The sequence below is a fragment of the Halyomorpha halys genome, unplaced genomic scaffold (assembly GCF_000696795.3).
Source record: "Halyomorpha halys isolate HHAL.00 unplaced genomic scaffold, Hhal_1.1 Scaffold474.1, whole genome shotgun sequence".
NCBI lineage: Eukaryota > Metazoa > Arthropoda > Insecta > Hemiptera > Pentatomidae > Halyomorpha > Halyomorpha halys.
Window position 1 is genome coordinate 33527 of NW_027108830.1, and position 13767 is coordinate 47293.

Below are 13767 nucleotides of genomic sequence, written 5' to 3' on the forward strand. Positions count from 1 at the left end.
ATAACTGAATTAAAGCCTCATTACTTACATGTTTTAAATCAAAAAATTTATAAATAAAGTTGAAATTGTTTACCAAGCAAATTAAAAAGTTGACAAAGTGAACAGAATATTTTTAAAAATTTAAAAGTGAAGTGCTATTATAACGAAACAGTAAACAAATGGACAAATAAAAAATAACTAGTATCAGTGGTACTATGAATAAAAGGTGACAAAAATCGCCTACAACTAGAATATAAAATGTACAACAGATCCCCTGTACAGTAAGAATAAGAAAAATTAAATTAATTTATAACTAAAAAAAAAGTTTTATTAGCCAATCAAGTGGTTATTAGCAGAGTTCTTGCAGTAAACAAACATACCCATAAGCAATTAAAAACGTAACAGTACTCAATTATCAATAAATATATATAACAGTTCCAAGAGAGTTTTAGACTGGATAGAATTCCATTGCAACAGAGAATACAAACAAGCAGATGAAGAATAAAACTCACATAGGGTGGACCATCACAATATATTGTTTTGCACCATTTGGGTTCTTTGTGATAACATACACACAATGAGCACACATTTGGGCCAGGTACATATAACAATCCATGGGAGATTACATTTCCCAGAAAGTCAGTGCAATTTTCTTCTTCAGCATCTGTATATTGAGTGAAAACATGACTGGCTAACATTAAAAATCAGAAATAACTAAATAACCTAATTGTGAATAACTACAATTATCATCATTGATAGGGAAACTATAGCGAAGTCTTTTCATTTAACATTTAAAAAATAAATACTCACTTATTAGAATCAAGTAATTAAAAATTCCAAGGATTAAAACATAGTACATTAATGAAAACATGACTGAAAATATTAAAATAGTATATTAGTATAATTAAAAATCAACAAAGCAAAATAGTCATTGCCAAATGACAAAAAATTAATGAATCTCCAATATCTGCAAAATTGACGCAGCTCAGTTCAGATATGTTGTCTACTGCAACCCAAAGAGTATAAAATCTAGTTAGGATGAAACATAACATTCCCTTGCCGTAAGGCAAAACAAGAATAATTGTAATTAAATGTATTGTATATTATTTATATGTAATAATATAAATCCGTATTGTATACATATATTTCTTAATAAAGGAGGTTTTGAAAATAAAAAAAAACAAAAAAAAAACATAACATTCACTTACTACTCTGCTTTGAGATGAAGTTAATCCTAGTACATTTCAAGACTGATATTTCCTAAATATTCAGGATAAAAAAACATCTCATTACAATATATTCCAATTATAGGTAAGAAAACTTATAATTAAATGCTGTAATGATAACAACGAAAAACATTTATTAAGATTTTTTTTTCATATTGTTCATCAATATTAAAATAATTTAATTTTAATTACCACATGCTGTAGATTGTATTTCATAGGATGGTTATGGCATCGTTACACAATATGAACTCCAGCGGTAGAAACTTCAAAACCTTCTTCCACAGCATGCTACAAGTTAGTAGAGGTCCGGGTTACGATATGTTTGTAGGTAAGGGAAATAGAATCTTAATCAACTTTATGGTTAACAGGTTTCATATCAAGATTTATAGGGATAGACTCGGCTGTAAGTTGTATTTTATGGTTGGGGACGATTGCAAGAATAAATTTGTCAAAGTTAATGAATGTTTGAGGGTCAAGGCGTGTTCATACCGTTTTTCAATTTGAAGTGCTTTTTAAATATTGCTCGATTTAACTATTTTAAAGTCTCCTTGGAGCTCATGGTGTTGAATACTTATTGAATCTTTTAAGTTGATGAAAAGGTAGGAAAGCTTATTATCGGATTTCAGAACGAGATGTAAAATAAAAAAACATTGCTGGAATTTCTGTATTTCATCAGAGAGGATGGAGATGTAAGGGTGGGATCTGTGCAGAAAAAGTGTTGCTGCAGGTTGTGAAGAGTTGAGGTAAGATAATACCGAGGTTATTTACGTGCCAGTCTGAAAGTTTCTGTGTGACGTTAGATGGGAAGGTGTTTGTAGGAAAGATTCGTTGAATTTTAGATTGGTGGTTTTGAGGATCAGATTGAAAAAGGGATCGATGGACGAGGTTTTTAGGGACATTAATTTTTTGTAATAGTATATTGGAAAAAAGTAGTCAAGAATTCTATCGGAATAAGTTAAGTTTGGTAAATCAATAACTGGATAAAGAGCTATCGGAATTTTGGAACCCACATATTAATGTTATTTGCAAATATAAAACATAAAAGATTGAGTAGCTCACTAAATTATTTTGCTACTGGCACGTAATCAGCTGATTATGGCCCTGATAGTTCCATAAGAGTAAACCTAATGATTTAAAAGTATAAGGCCCAACACACATGAGATGAGATGATACCGAAGCAAGGGAAACTAGAGATGTATGTCTTACGTGCCTTGTTTGACATTTTGTCAGCACATGAGTCAAGATGGAATCGAAGCGGGTGAGATTCGTCATGGGCGAACTTTTTGTAAAAGTGAAAAATCGAGAAACCTTTTTTGGATGTTTTCATTCGTGTGACCTATAATAAAAATAAATTCACTTTTTTTTTTTTTACTGTGTATTTTGACCAGAACCGGGAAAATGTTTTCTTCACCGGCGCCCTGAGACCAGTAAAAGAATTGAAGCTCTCTTGAAGATAATTACAACCATCATGGTAACAAAAGTCCAGTGGGTGTTCCCGTCAATCCCTCTAAATTCTGTCATTCCTCCGTCCAACGTTTTAGAATGTTAAGGGCGAACTCTTTTTCTTGTATATCTAAAAAATTCAGTTTCTCGTAAACAATTGGGTGTTGTCATTTAATTTCTACCAGGAATAATGAAGTTAAGTCCGTACTCTAATTTTTTATTTCGCCCTAAGCTTTCTAGAACGTTGGGAAGGGGGGTGACATTTAGAATTTAAAGGGATAGACGGGAACACCAATAGGGCTTTCAGTACCGCGATGGTTGGAATGATCTTCAAGATAGCTAGAATTATTTTACTGAGCTCAGTGCGCCCGTAGAGAAAACATTTATCCAGTTCTGATCAAAAATACATTGAAAAAAAATGAAGGTATTTTCATTATAGATCACATGAATGAATTTAATTTTAACAGTTATAAAAGATCAAATTTACTTTTGGAATTAGTTTCCAATAGCTTTTCTTTGACTATTCTACATATTTTTGTTCTGATTTCCGTTGGTACATTTAGTTCCTCAATATTTATAATTTCCGTCGATTCGTCTAGTGAGTTTCAGTTCAATGAGTAACTCTATGGAGGTTCTTATTGCCCAAGTTAGTACATAGCGTAACGGTATCTAATTGTAGGATACCAGTCTCAGGCTACATTCTAGTTCGACGAGAATAGCGCAACCGGGCGACGGCAATGGTTGCTTAATATATCTGAGTGTTCTTAGTGAACTTCAAATATTCATTAAGGACACTTAACTATATTCCCTATGTTTGATTATTTCTTAGTCTGAAGAAGCGACCCATCGCTGTCTCCCCGTCGCACTATCATTGTCCACTCAGGACACGGCAATAGGATTCAGATGTCACAAGTTGCAGAGTGTGTGCATTTCGTATATTTGATGTTAAAATTGATTTCTTAGATACCCCCATCTTACTGTAATGATCGAGAATCTGTCTTGTCTCATATTTGTCCCGTGTGATTGTCGATTCCTACCATCACAAATGTAAAAAAAAATCTTAGCATCAAATTTTTCTTATGAATAAATTTTTATTCCGAATGATTTTATTCTAAATCATCTTAAAATTAATTTTTAGAAAAGACTAGAAATGGTTGATAAAAATCTTTTGTTCTAATCATCTTCGTGGTAAGCATTCATTTTCCTACATATTAATAAAACACCTACCTGACAATTGTCAAAAGAGAAATGGTATTCCTCATCTTTTACCTACTAGTTTTTTCAGCACTCTTTGTAATGTGTTGATAACAATGAAAGGTTACGTTTGTTTTTGTGGGGTTTTAGTACAGTTGGAGATGTCAATCTTTTGATTCTTACGAACTCTGAAGATAGTATTATCAGTGATTCACCTGCTTCTCATTTAATGTATATATAATAAATATGTTCAATATAGTTTGGATTTTCTTAGGTTTACTTGTCTTAATTGGAATTTTTCCAATATTGTTAATATATTTTTCAAGAAAGGTGGTATTTATTAAAGAGTTTTAATAATGTGTAGCTATTTTCTTTGGTAAGTAATAAAGTAATAGTTTATTTAAATTTCAGCACTGTGTTAACAAGAGGAAACAAATTAAAAATGAAGATAATTCATTAAGGGTTGCATTTTTTCATCCTTACTGTAATGCTGGAGGTGGAGGTGAAAGAGTCCTGTGGGGTGCTGTACGTGCTATTCAGAATAGGTGAACTATCTAATACACTTAGTTTAACTATGATTCGATTAATTACCTAGCAAATATAATTTATTATGCTAACTTAAATTTCTGAATTTTCTTGAAATTGTAGGTATCCTGACGTCAAAGTTGCTATATACACTGGTGATCTTATTGCTTCTCCAAATGAAATATTAAATAAAGTTTCCAAAACTTTTAATATTACATTGAAAAAGGATATTGAATTTATTTATCTCCACAAGCGCCATTGGGTTGAGGCTCCTAGATATCCATATTTTACTATTTTGGGACAGTCCATTGGGTCTTTTATACTTGGCATTGAAGCTCTATTTGCTTATCTTCCTGGTGAAATATTTTCCTATATGTCTTTTAAATAAAAAAAACAAAACAATAGATTTATTAATATTTGTTCTGTACTTATAACTAATTTTTGTTTTTAGATATTTATATTGACAGTATGGGTTACTCCTTTACTCTATTCCTGTTCTCATATATTGGTCAATGCACAACTGCCTGCTATATTCATTATCCAACTATTACAAAGGAAATGATTAAACGTGTGGCTTTAAAAAATATGGTTCGCAACAACAATACTTCTATTGCTCGAAGTCCTTTCTTGTCTTCTGCTAAATTAATTTACTACCAGATATTTTCTTGGGTATGTTTTTTGATGTTACTAATTTTTATAAATTTATTGTATATTTTTTATATTGATTTGATTTTGGATTTTATTATTTTTTGAGGCATAAATATATTTTATAGGATATTTTATTTTATAACTTTATGTTACATTTTATATCTGCATAGTAATTAATTTTTTCACTTTTATGTTGGTTGAAAGGTGGGTGTGATAAATACATAATTAATTTGGATTAAGGTACTAACATGGTTCAAGATTTTTTCTCATAATAAGGTTGTTTTATTTAATTTATCTTTCTATACTGTTTTTTTTTCATTAGTTTTTTAAAAAAAGATTATGTTTAAAATTTTTACTAATTTTTATGTTTGAATTTTTTTCTTATTTTTTTTATGGGCACTGTTTTCGAGCAGCTTTGTTAATTTTCTCAGTTATATCATTTATTACCAAGAAGGAGAACCTCTAATGTGATTTTCCATTTCATTTATAAGATTTCCATCATTTTCTATTTAACTAATCATTCATTTTACTATAAAATAATTTTGAAATTTCAGCTTTATAGTTTTTGTGGAAGTTTTGCTGATACTGTAATGGTGAATTCCTCTTGGACTGAAGATCATATAAATAGTTTATGGAACTGTAGTTTATCAACTCATCGAATATATCCTCCTTGTGATACTGTGTCTCTAAAATCATCTCCAATGGCTCCTGATATAAGTATGTTATATAGTGTTTTGTTTATTCTCCCAGTTTCTAAAATTATTTAATATATGTTATTAATTTTATTTATAATCTTAAATACTTTCTTGAGACTGGTTAATGTTGTTTAAATAAATAATTTATATCCATTATAGTCTCAAAACCTTTTATTTTCTTTACAAATCAAACGTTTCAGCCAATTCGGCCATCCCCAGATCAGATTGGAAATTCTTATTTATCAAGTCGTTTCCATACTCTAACTAGAAAAGCTTCTAACATATATAATATCAGTTATGTGTATTTTGTTGCAGGTGAAGGAGGTAAAATTAAAATTGTATCAGTAGGTCAATTTCGCCCTGAAAAAGACCACCCCCTTCAACTTCAGGCAATCTATGAGTTAAGAAACCTCCTTCCTGAAAAAATATTTGAAAGGGTAGGATATATAAGTGACAATTTCTACTTTATTTTTCATAACTATGATAATGTATTTTTTAAAATATTTTATATTATTATTAATGAGTCAAATTTAACAGCATAAGCCAAGCCAATCAATATACCTTCTTATTTCTGGTTTTAAATAATCTTTTATATTTGTTTTTTCTTGTTTTGTTTTAAACAAAATATATGAGACCCTTGTTTTTCTCATTCATGTGGCTAACAACATGATAGGTATACTCTCTGAACGTAATAAGAATGTTATTAAGGTCCATATTTAGTGAGTACTCAACAGTGTAGGTATCAGCCAGGTTATTGATTAATTCTGGTTGGGCTTACAGTAACTCTTATACTTGTACTAATTCATAATGAGGCTGCATGATAATTAGCCACCTTCATTCTCATTGAGTTTGCTCCAGGAGCGCATTATTTATTATAGATACAATGCCAAATTATTAAGCTTCTGAGGCTCATTGTTCAACTCAAGTTGCCCTAGTTTCTAAGAAACTTCATTTCATTTTCATCATGGGTCTGGAGATTCCAACATATTTTTACCAGTAGCCATGAGTCATCTACATCATTATTTTATTGATTTTTAGACCCTTCGTTTATTATTTTTTGTTAGTTATTGAATTATTAATTCAATTCCGGTTTTATTGCAATTGAAATAGAAAAAATTTAAGTGAAATGGAAAAGTTATGAGGTTTCACTTGACTTGGAATGTTAATAGTTAGCTAAATTGAATGTTAATAGTTCTATTATGACTGGAATCAAAGCTAATTAAATTTACAGTAAAGTAGTTTATAAAGATTGTAAGTATACCAATTTTCAAGATATTGGCAGAAATATATTTACAATTTTATTTAAGTATTGATTTCTCAACATTTGTAAAGAGAATGTTTGTTTTTCAAAATCTGTATCTTGTGAAATACTAAACACAAAAAGTTCTATTAGGACTCAAATTGAAGCTTATTAAATACTCTATATAGTAGTTAATAATAATAATCTTTATAAATAGAACAGAACTCATGATATTTGTTAAAATGAATTCACAGTATTTGAAAAAATAATTTTTATTTTGGATTAACTGTCTCTATCTAAAGAAATATTAAACATGAGAACTCTGTTATGATTGAAATTGAAGTTCCTTAAAATTATTATAAGTAGCTCATAGTGATAATTTTTGTAAGTATAGTATTCATAAAATTTGCTAAAATTTTTGTTTTGGAAAATATCTCCTAAAATATTTAAAGTAAATTTAATCTATAGTTTAAAAAAGGTGTCAATAAGTTCTTTCACGAGGCTGGCATTTTTAAAGATATTGATCTATAATTTTAGGTTTATTCTTGAATAAAATGAACTTCTGGTGGCATATACCATTCAAATAGTTCAACAAGAACATTTCCTGTGTTGTATAGTATAAGTAGCAATTGAATTTTTGTTTAAAGAAAATGTGAGTTAGCTGTTAAAAAAAATAGTATTTTCCAAAAAATATAATTTTGATAGGAGTGTGAAAAAAAGAGCAAAATTTTAATGAGTAAATTTTTACTTCTTGAACTAAGAAACTAAAAAAAAATATTTTTTACTTCTATTCATTGTAGTTATGTTTATAAACATAAACTTAAATACACTATAGATGTTCTTCACTGGTCACATTCCTGTTGTTAATTTGTGAATCATCTGATTCAGTGGTTTTATTTTGTGTACTACTATAAGTTTTAGTTTAACTTGATTGATTATAATCTTGTTTTTTATATTGATATAAGTATGAATAAGTATATAATAAGTATGAATTTTATATTAAGTAATAATAATAATATAATTAAGTAATAATTATGAATTTTCAAAAATATATTTTTGTTTTAAGATTAAATTGGTGTTCATTGGGTCCTGCCGGCACAGTGAGGATCATATTCTTGTGAAAGATATGCAAGATTTATGCAAACACCATTCTCTTGAAAAGAATGTTGAATTTAAGGTAACATTAGTTAATCTATCTGATGTTATTTTGGACCCATTAATTTGTTGTTATTTGTATCCAATCAAGAGTACATTTGAATCCTAGTTATTAATTTAGCACCAAAGTTTGTTATTACAAAACCTTTATGCGTTTCCTATTATGAAAACCTAATTTTTCTTAACCGAAGCAGTTATAAATTTAATAAAATATAAAATTGCAATAATACCATTAATTATTTTTGACTTGTAATGTTTGCTCTCTTCCGCCAAATTTTATGTATTTTAAAGTTTGCATTTTTAAAAATAACTCTAAAAACAAATACAAATGAAGCTAAAAGGTTTCTGTTGTGCTAATTACCTGAAGAACTACTTCACTGGTGTGTTTAGTAGTTTGTGATTGATTCACAAAGCTGAGAGTTCTCGAAAAGATGAATTGCTGTTTCCAAAAACTAATTCGAGCTCACTCTGATTGAACAGTTAAATTTTAATAATAATTTATTTAGTTTTCTTGAAATCAAACACAGAGGTAAGGTGTGGGGGCAAAGCAAGTTTTTGATATTATGAGGCCTTTTGGTCAACTTAAGTGATGATATTTTAGAAAACTTAGTGTAACGGTTTTAGACTTATCTAAGTGAAAACTACATACAATGTTTCGAGAACCAAAAGTCTGAATTGGAGGGGCTCCCGTAATGTAGGCAGTACTAGTGCCGCCCCAAGTGGTCAACAGCCAAATCTTACCTCCTCCAGCGCTCTCTGTGGGAAGAAAAAAACTGATGCATGAGAGAGCCATTTTCTTTTGCAAGAAGAAATCATTCTTTGTTCACTTATTAATAAAAATCTACAATGAGTTAGTAGATAGCCTGGAGTGGCTCCTAGCAGCAAGGGAGAGAGAGAAGTCGAGGAATGCGAAGATAAAACCGAACGATGGAGTAAGTTCACTTCTACCCTTATCAATAACATCCACATCAACATCAACAGACACTTATGGTTTTCCATAGATCAATTATTCAAAATTAATTAACCCTTTTAACAATAAATGTTTTATTTCGGCCACCCCCTCCCTATACCACCTATAACTTATACAATAGAATTTTATTTCAGTTAATCATGTTTTATTTTCATAATATACGGCCAACTAAAAGTGAATGTGCGCCTGGCCTTCAGTTCATACATACAATATTCAATTACGGACTCTCAATTGCTAATAAATAAGGTGTAGGGAATTGGGATAAATAAAAATACTCCACTGATATTACGAAGTGTAAAACCTTTTAGAGACCCTTGTAGAAATAAACAAATGGCTTCTTCTGGTAGGCGTGTTCTTGCCACATTACCTAGTATTTCTGCTGTTAAAAATCCTCTTCTTTTCTGCTTTTGGAGAAAGATTTAAAACTTGTGTTGGGAGAGAAAAAAAATCTTGTGACGGACATATATCAGTACAAATATACCATTTAACTGACTGAATGCCTTTTCTCAAAATTTCTGTTATATAAAATAATCTATAATCTTAAAATGACCCTTATATCAATGTTCTTTTTACTAAGGTATGTTATGTTTTATTTATTGAAAAGAATTTTATTTCAGGTCAATATACCTTATGATGAACTAAAAAAGGAGTTATTATCTAGTGTAATTGGCCTTCATGCTATGTGGAATGAACATTTTGGAATAGGTAAGAGCTAGTTTTAAATTTATACTAAATCTCCTTGTCGTTGTGCGGTTCAGGGGATCAGGAAACCTGTCATAAAAAAGTATTAAGCATTATCCCTTATATTTCCATAGAATATATACATGTAATAATAAAATTTGATAATCTATTGTTTATCAACTATTTTAGTCTGGAAATACAGGAGGTTGTTATGAGGGATGGTTGGTTGATTTTTAATCGAACATATAACAAATGATAGTAATTCCTTAATGTAACAAAGAAATAATTACTTAACAAATTTTTATTGCAACCAGTGGTTTTTTTAATAGCATAAAAAAACTTAAGAAACTGAAAATATTATATATGATTATTTACAATTTTTTTTAGGGGTTGTTGAGTGCATGGCAGCTGGGCAAATAATGGTAGCACATAGATCTGGTGGTCCTAAAGCTGATATCATAGAGGAATCTGAGGGAAGTCGAAATGGTTTCTTAGCATCTGATGAAAATGAATATGCCAGAGCTTTGGCAGCCATAATTAAAATGTCACCTCAAGCAAGGAATAAAATCAGAGAAGCTGCTAGGTACAAATTCCTATATTTTATTATTTTAATGTGGGTTGTGAACAGATTCTTGGAAACATTACTTTATAATCAAGTGCCTCTTCATCATTTTAGATCTATTGCAGAAATATGATATATTTGTTTAAAAACACACCCAAAGACCATTTTTAGGACTAAGCTATTTGAACTCAGGAGACCTCAAAACATATATTTCCATCGAAAACTCAAAAGTTTTCACTTTAAAACGCAAAAATTTTCACGATTGCAATACTTCCCCTTACTATATATAGCATATAGGCAAGTGAAAGTAAAAAAAAAAATATTGTTATCAGTTTATTATTGGCAAAGATACGATTTATTAAAATGTTTTGTCCCTGTTTTAATAGAATTGTTGGAGTGTGTAAGCAGGTTATGTTTTAAATAAAAACTCTCAAGGTATTTTCTTTAACATATGTTGCTGTTAGAACATTGATTGAATCTTTGTTTGTTCTGTTACTTGAAGTCTGGCTGTGCTTTGGGATGTTCTGGTTCCAACCATTTATATTTAAAATTCTAAAAAACATTATGTATTGAAGAACATTGCAATGAACCAAAAATTAAATAAAAAAGTAATCAAAACATAAAAATAATAAAACGTTTGTGAATATGTAATATTTAACTAAATACAATAATTGATATACTTTCAATTTTGTTCACTTAATCTATATATATGCTCAAATCTTGCAATAGAAAAGTATTGTAGGTCAGCTAGTATGTTAAGATAAAGATAAAATGGGTTTCCATGGAAACCTGCAGAGTATATTTAAAGAATTATGGATCCTAGGTCCATAATTTTTTTTTATTATTTTATCTTTGCTAATGCAGGTCTGATTTAGATGATGTTAATTTTGGTTTGTCAAGAAATTAATTATCAATCAAATGAGTTACTATTATTTTTTAGTTATTTAGAAAAATATTTTTTCTGAAAAGTTTAAAAAAAAAATCAAAATTTGTGAGGGCCTACTGTACACTTCTCTTGGCAGTAGAAAAATGAATTTTACCTTACAATAAATTAACTAGAAAATTCTTATTTATCTTTTATTCAATTTCATCACCTGGTACTATGGGGACCATCTACTAAGTTGATTATATTGTAACATTTTTATGCATGGGTAAATTTGCAATAATTATTTCTGTTTTGAAATATTATGCTGTTCATTCTGGATTTGTTTATTAAATCAATTCTGATTATTATATTTTTTTATTTCATTTTTAAAATTTTAGATCATCTGTAGATAGATTCTCTGAAGAGGAATTTGAAAAGGGTATTCTGAGAACACTTGATCCGCTATTTTCTCAAAGACTCAAGGATGAATAAGTTAATTTATTAGGGGATACCTATCATTTAACTGAATAATACATAAGTTCAGGTAAATATTATAATTTGTGGCTTGCCTTAATCTCATACTAGAATTATCTCATTCTGATCTGATGTTAAGTAATCATATCACTAATGCCTTGATATAGTTCCTTGTAAATAATATAGATTGAAGAATATAACTGTATAATATAAAGAACGGTACTTTAATTGAAAATTGAGGCGATATATAAAATTATCATATATTGGAAGGGAGTTCCAGAAGTGAATTGTCAAATATATGTCAATAAACAATGCCCCAGAAAAGATGCTAGCCTTTGGAAAGGTTTGAATTTCTTCTTTGTTGTGAATATTCGTTTTTAAGGGTTTCTTGAGGAGTAAAAAATGGATATCTATATTGTTTCTTCCAAAAATATATAAATATTTTATCCCACTTTGATTGGTCAGTCATTCTAAATTGTTTCAATATTGTACTCTTATTATTTTGGTTAGCATCTCTTCTGGGTGAACATGCTTCTAGATGACTTTGGTAATACTATAACTGATAGGTACAAACCAACATTCCAGGATTTTATGATGGACAATTATATGTTGCATGTTCCTATACAGGGAAAACAAGGGATTTGTTTGTATAACTGTAAAATAGAATTATAATAGACCCCTAAACAGTGTGTATCCGAATGGATGGCTATGAACTTAAAATTGAATTAAACAAATGAATGTTATTAAAACAAAAAATATTAATGTGTATGTAAATTTTTAATTTTAACTAAATAATTGATATTAAACTGTCAGTTGTGTTCATTTTATATACATACAGCGATAGTGAAACATCATAGGCTCAGCTAATGTGTAATAAAATATTAGTAAAAGTTTAACTGGCTGATGATGTAAATAATATAAGTAATTGATATAACTATATATACAAATAACTAATGTATTTAGATAATTTATTCAATGAATATAATTATGAGTCCAGACGATGAGGTAGTACTTTGAAATGTTGAAAAAATAATGTCATGATACTAATATTATGAATTAATTAACAAGGAGAACTTTACTTCACTTCTACCAATGATATAATTATCAGGATAGCACTGTTCAGACGGTAAGTAGTCAGAGAAATTTCAAAAAAGGAATATTAATAGATTTGATATTTTTTTAATTGTGAATGTGTTAAATATTAATATTTTATTATTAGGATGAAAGGAATATGGTCCGGGTGCGATCAAAAAAACTCAAATAGTATAATTCTACTATTTGAGTTTTTTTGATCGCACCCGGACCATATTCCTTTCATCTTTACACACGGTCAATCAATAACCTTCCATTTTATTATTACATAAAATTCAATTAAATAACTTGAGTTTTCACTCTTTTTAGGTGCTGGATAAGATAGCTTGCTGGTTTTCAGAATGCTGTTGAAATAATAATTATGATGTAATTAATTATTTTGTCTATATTTGATTTATACATTATATATTTGTTGATTTTTGTTATAAAGAAAAAAAAATTAATAAAATCTGTTTTCAAAAATTAGTTACTTTTTTCTTAGTATTCCCTGATTGATATACATTCAGTCCAAAATACTTTACTTCAGATAAATAAGTGATATGATTGTTTAGCTAATTAGCTTCTATCTCAACAGCTAACTATAATATTAATGACTCACTTTCCTAAAGTTAATAGATTTTGTAAGAAAAGTTGAACAAGTTTTTCCCGGGGTTGAACTTGTGTTCTTAAAATTTGTTTCGTTTTATTTTAACTTATTATGAAGTATTTCTAAATTAATAGCATGATTTTAATTAAATAAGCTCTTGTGCAAGTGAAATTGTAAATTGAATAAGACAACTATTCAACTTATGTCATAAAGCCAAAATTTATAAATAAATTCAATATAATATATTACACATTTTTCTTCTAGAAATGCACTTGAGGTCCTGGTTAACTATAAACTAAAACATGTGGAGAAAATATTGATTTTAAAATTTTAATATCATAATATTTATTAGTTTTGATTAATAAATATTGTGAACTAAAGTTTCATTTTATTCAAAACTAATAAACATAATATTAAATTAACGTTATATTA

General features: G+C 28.8%; 1 protein-coding gene and 1 long non-coding RNA gene across 2 annotated transcripts; one reads left to right on the forward strand and one right to left on the reverse strand.

Annotated features, from left to right (window-relative positions):
• Positions 1 to 491: 491 nt before the first annotated feature.
• LOC106683263 (uncharacterized) lies at positions 492 to 978 on the reverse strand. Its single transcript, XR_010843334.1, has 2 exons — positions 790 to 978; positions 492 to 643 (listed from the first exon to the last, which is right to left on the reverse strand). It is a non-coding gene; the product is annotated as an uncharacterized lncRNA (long non-coding RNA).
• Positions 979 to 3959: 2981 nt separating this feature from the next.
• Positions 3960 to 13214, forward strand: Alg11 (ALG11 alpha-1,2-mannosyltransferase). The gene is made up of 11 exons (XM_014424627.3): positions 3960 to 4172; positions 4254 to 4387; positions 4491 to 4723; positions 4819 to 5036; positions 5570 to 5732; positions 6026 to 6147; positions 8017 to 8127; positions 9693 to 9780; positions 10144 to 10339; positions 11582 to 11727; positions 13059 to 13214. Exons 1-10 carry the CDS (start codon positions 4089 to 4091, stop codon positions 11673 to 11675), a joined length of 1443 nt encoding a protein of 480 aa, XP_014280113.1. The 5' UTR covers positions 3960 to 4088; the 3' UTR covers positions 11676 to 11727; positions 13059 to 13214.
• The last annotated feature ends 553 nt before the right edge of the window (positions 13215 to 13767 follow it).

Bases quoted from the DNA above. Each gene is read 5' to 3' on its own strand.
- Alg11 (XM_014424627.3), top strand. From the start codon at position 4,089: ATGTTCAATATAGTTTGGATTTTCTTAGGTTTACTTGTCTTAATTGGA. The intron at 4,724-4,818 runs GTGAAATATTTT...TTTTGTTTTTAG, and splicing joins TCTATTTGCTTATCTTCCTG to ATATTTATATTGACAGTATG. The intron at 5,037-5,569 runs GTATGTTTTTTG...TTGAAATTTCAG, and splicing joins ACTACCAGATATTTTCTTGG to CTTTATAGTTTTTGTGGAAG.